Raw genomic sequence first — 5,459 nt, 5'->3', positions numbered from 1 at the left:
ATTTTTTTTTTTTTTTTTTTTATTTTAAACGTGAAAATATTCTCGGCAAAATTAGAACACACTTACACTTATATTCCAACAGGCTGGTAATTTCGGCCGTTTAAGTTTGCCATTTTAATTGAAGGAACGATAGAATGTCATCAGCATTAGCCGTCGTCTCGGCCGTGGAACAATACGGTGATTCAGGACGGGCTCTGAATCGAGAGCGGGAAGCTTAAAAACGCAGCGCGGCGTAACGCAATACGAACAAGATTTGTCCTCGTGCGTTTGAAAGGGACTGCACGGACTGCGTTGTGCCATGTCCTTCGTCGTATTCGTTGAAATTTGCGCAACCGTTGCTGGAACTCTGTCGCTGATAGCGCGTGCAAAGAGCACGTGCGGAAATAAATCGTATCTCCGCAGAAATTCTTCTTACACATGCTTCTCGTTTCCCTCTTTCTTCTCTCTTTATTTTTATTTTTATTATCATTATTATATTACTCTTTTTTTTTTTACGAAAAATTAATCGAGAATGACTTTTAAAAATTATCGATCAGCGCATCTTTTCCATAATTATATTATCGCGGGAAAAAATTAATGAGACGGTCGAGAGAGACCCGCCCGTAAATATTTCTTCCAATTTTTTGATTTTGATAAAGTCGAACGCGATAAGTCTTGAATATCGTCGACTTGAATCTACTTTCAATAACTGATTCGATGAAAAAACTGAGATATTCCTTTAACACTTTCGTTAGTAAATTATGGCTACCATTCTCTTGGAATCAAGTGTTTTTTTTTTTATCCGCCTGTCACATTCGTCTTATAGAAGATTTTCTTATAAAATTCTTATAAAATCCCTAAATCTCTCTATTCAACCTAGTTAAAAAAAAATTTCGAACACAAACGCGATATCTAAGATCGCAGTTCGCATCACACGACGCAGTTAACGAATTTTTTCCAATCGTTTTCCAATCTAAAGAGCATTAAATATTCCTTCCCTATAAATTCCATTCTCTCGTCACATCCCAGCCGTTCCACCGTTCCGCCGATTTAATTGCCACCGGTTCATAGTCCGGCTTATATTGCGGAATGTTGGTTCGAGTTTCATGAATGAAGAAATTTCTCCTATTTCCCGGCTGAATGCAACAAGTGGCGATGCGCGCGATCTTTTATCTCCTCTGCTCCATCGTGCTGGCCCAGTTTCCTTCGTTCATAGCATAAATCTATCACACGTGGCTACATCTACCGCCACGGTGCGACAGACAAACTCATAACGAGTTTCTTTCTTCGGAGGAGGAATCGCGATCGAAAAAAGATCCCCCTCTCCTTCGTTTTCTCTCCTTTTCTTCCCTTCTCTTTCCTTCTCTCCCCCCCTCCCTTCCATCACCCGCATTTACGCGACGATGACGAATAACCAGCCAGCGGTCTGATTTTTATCGTGCTAATATTCCTATCGCGAGAGACCTCGTGTTTTTTTCCTCGAGAAACGACTCAACAAAGCTGTCGGCGTGTTAACTCGATCGAAAAGGATTCGATTATTTATTATTGTAAAAATTAATAAACGTCAAACGATATGCAAAACGGGAATTCGTTCTAATGATTCACGTGATCTTTAGACGATTCTTTAATTGAATTATGACCTCATCGTGCTTACTATGTCCACGCGATTATTACACGCGATTTAATTTGTTTTCCTCGATTTATCATCCCGTCTCTTAATTGCTTGCCTTTTTTTCCTTTTTTTTTTCGGAAGCTTTTTGACCGATATTCCATCCGCATTCTGATAATTATTTTGTGAATCATGGAATATATAGTTCAATCGAGTATTTTTCATTATTTTCTCTTCTTCTTGTTTCTCCTCTAATTATATTTACTGTTGCAATTGTTTGTAAATGTTTCTGTTATCTCGTTTCATTAGAGAATTTTAAATATTTATTAATTGAAAGCTTAACGTAAAGAAAATTATATTTACCAAAACTTTAATTTTCATTAAGAAAACAATTTTTTTAATCGTTGAAAATATTATTATTTGAACCTTTATCCCTTCCTTCCATTTATTATATTCTACCACTGTATCATAATTTTGAAATTTTTCGAAATCTCGATTTTTTATCCTTTTATAAACGATCAACCGACTCACGTTTATTGGATCTTCAACAATATAATTTCGTATCACGTCTAAACGATTAAACTTATAGAAAGAAGAAAGATGGTGTTGTGAACGTGCCTATACGCAGCTTTCAAGCTTAATTATACCTTCAAGAACATTGGACCCCTGACAGGATCGGTTTATATAAATACAGGCTTTGGTGCGGCCACAATGTCGACAAGAGATATTCACCTCAAGTGGCATAACTCGCGAACCGATGTTATTTCTATTGACGATTTATAAGCGTGTGCCGAAAGCGCGTACGTCTATATACTCGTATATTAAACGTCAGCGGATGTACAGTTCTTGTAGCCAAAGGCGCTATTATTTCGTCATATCGGGCTTGGCACAAACGTTGCCATTTTGTATACAAGTTATCGCGCGATTTCAACCGTCTCACAATGTGCGCGTGTCTATTAATTGCGTGCAACGTGTTGCATTTAACTGTATAAAACTCGCGTATATGGAATAAATTTTGAAAGAATTTTAATATAGACGAGCAAACGATGATTAGAATTTTCCAAAGCAATGGTGTAACACCGCTTGAATTCTTGAAAACGAAAGATTCTACGAAGAAACAAAAGCTGTTTTGTCATAGGTAATTGTAACTTGTTGGAACAAAGTCTTGCGGAAAATCAATTTCAATGGAAAATTGTAATTTCAAATAATCGTGCTTGGTAATTGATTTTACGAAAGGAACTTTTAATAGGTGTGAAATTAATTGTCTGTAATTAAATTGTGCAATATTCTTTTCAGAGAATTGAAATGACAATCTTAACATTCAATTTTCTAACTTCTTAAATGTTCTTTTTTTTTATATCGTGTAATTAAGATATCTAAAATTTAACATCGAGATTTAAATTTCTAAATTTTACACGCCATTATTAATTAACATTCAATTTTCTAACTTCTTAATGTTTTTTTTTTTATAAATCGTATAATTAAGATATCTAAAATTTAACATCGAGATTTAAATTTCTAAATTTTACACTCCATTACTAATTAACATTCAATTTTCTAACTTCTTAATGTTTTTTTTTATAAATCGTATAATTAAGATATCTAAAATTTAACATCGAGATTTAAATTTCTAAATTTTACACTCCATTACTAATTAACATTCAATTTTCTAACTTCTTAATGTTTTTTTTTATAAATCGTATAATTAAGATATCTAAAATTTAACATCGAGATTTAAATTTCTAAATTTTACACTGCTAATTTTCACTCGATTCGAACGTACAATAGATTTTCTTTTCTTTTTTAAAATTACCGTGCAATATTATTTTTCCTTCCGTAAGCAACGAAAGAAGAACGAAACAAATCACCTACATTCATAAATATAAATCATTCAATATCGTCGGTACCAATTAATTCAACCATCCCGAGTCATCGTCGGAAATAATTTCTAGTCCGATGCTCAACTTAATTGAAAGTCGCGACGACACCGAGACATCGATCTTCCGAAGACGATTTCGCTATAGCCAACTTTATTACGCAACCAACGCGGCCTACGAGAGATCGAACGAACGCTCCTCTCTCGAACAACACGCGAATCTATCGATGGCCGAGGGATCTGCGTGTGGCTCCGTGGCTCGTATCGATCCCGAGAACCAGTTTAGGATCGGGCAAACGAAAAGAGAAAAGGAGGGAACAGGGAGCCGACTAGTCAAAACCAGCCGCAGAACCACCGAGCATTGTAAAAGTTTGGTCGTAAAAATAGCAAGGAGCATAATTTTGGGGTTCGGAAAAAATTCTTTCCAAAATAAGGGACCGAGAAGAGACGAGAAGAGAAGAGAAGAGAAGAGGAGATCGAGGACTGGTTTGGTCGGATATTATAGAAATATGCTTCGGATAAACGCTTACGAAATAAACGAATAAATTCTAGGTAAGATTTTTGGATTCGATTTTTGCATGTATAATTTATAAATAGACGAGTGTCTAAGGAATTTTTTTTTTTTGTTTAAAATTTTGAAATATTAAGAGGGAGGAAATCGAGCCGCGTTTCGATTTTCATTGAGCATCGTCAAATATTGCATAAAAGATCATCTTATAACTCGAACGGACGTGTTGTAAGTCGATCTTTTATTGATTGCGACGAACCATATGGCTATAGGTTTCAGAGTATCGCCGTTTCCGTGGTTGACGTAGACACACCGGCAAACATCGATCTACTTGATGGAAGTCGGTCGATATTTATCTGTCTGGTAAAATTATAAAGCTCTACTTTATGTTCCACGTTTAAATCTCTTACAAGTTAAATCTGTAAGGAAAAATTATTAATTTATTTCGTCTGTCGAAAATTATCTACGCCTCGAAATTTGAACGAAGGCAAAAATTAAGGAAAAATTGCGGCTTCGTGTGTATTTCGTGCATTTTCAATTCTTCATTCTCATTTACGTTCGACAAATAATATTTCAACACATATATTTCAAGCTTCAATGATTTCGAAAAAATTCAAATTGAAAATAAATCTTCTTTCAAAACTAATTTCCATATATCGATTTCCATTTATCTGAACCGGGTAAAGAAAACTTTCACGACCATTACATTATGCTAAAATGTTTTGCACAATGATGTTTGAATTAATTCGTGGAATTTAATTCAAACAACGTGAGACAACGTCCGCTGCGATAGTCCACGTAGAATTTTTGCTTTGAGCTAGGTCGTGAGATGTGACACGCGTTAAAGGACGATCTCCGCGACTCGAATGCTAAACGTTTGTGAGTAATAAACATGAGTTATCGCTCGAACGATTGCGTGGGGTTACATTCCATGTGTTCACGTACGGACAACTGTGGAATGTGATCGTATACACACGTATGCGTATCCACGATTAAAATGTGAAAAGAGGAATCCACTCACCCTCGGGTCTCAGTCTGTCGGCAATAAGGCAGTACGGGGGTGGTGGCGACTCTGAAATGAGAAAAACATGCAATAGATTAATATAGAATTTTTTTTCGATATGATTTATAAATATAACGACGTATTAAATAACGTACAAAAGTTTAATCAATAAGTTCTATTTAAATTTAACAAAGATTTGCTCTTTTTAAATTTCTTGTTATCTGGATACGACAATACGAGTATAAAAAAAATATATTATCGACATAAAACTTAATGAAATACTCGTCAGATAAGAAATTTTACCTAAGGAGGACAAAATACATGCACATATCGTAAAACGTTAAAAGCAGTAAATTATACATGACGGTCACGCAACTGACAATTATTACGAAGCATATCGAGTGGTATTTACCGCAAGAATGGCACGACTAAAAGAAAAAAAAAAGGAAAATATTTTTCAGAAAATTATTTCCCAATTTACACG

At 35.1% G+C, this 5,459-nt stretch overlaps 1 protein-coding gene across 1 annotated transcript in view; it reads right to left on the bottom strand.

The window, feature by feature from the left end:
* The window catches only part of LOC102679324 (mothers against decapentaplegic homolog 6), a 73,081-nt gene that overhangs the window by 52,287 nt on the left and 15,335 nt on the right, over positions 1–5,459 (bottom strand). The window contains exon 3 of the mRNA XM_006614615.2: positions 4,994–5,044. Within this exon, the coding sequence (XP_006614678.1) occupies positions 4,994–5,044 (51 nt within the window). The remainder of the gene's footprint in view (positions 1–4,993; positions 5,045–5,459) is intronic.

This window comes from Apis dorsata, unplaced genomic scaffold (assembly GCF_000469605.1).
Source record: "Apis dorsata unplaced genomic scaffold, Apis dorsata 1.3 scaffold_194, whole genome shotgun sequence".
NCBI classification, from domain to species: domain Eukaryota; kingdom Metazoa; phylum Arthropoda; class Insecta; order Hymenoptera; family Apidae; genus Apis; species Apis dorsata.
The sequence above is the reverse complement of the archived record's forward strand: the minus strand, read 5'-3'. Positions and strand labels throughout refer to the sequence as shown.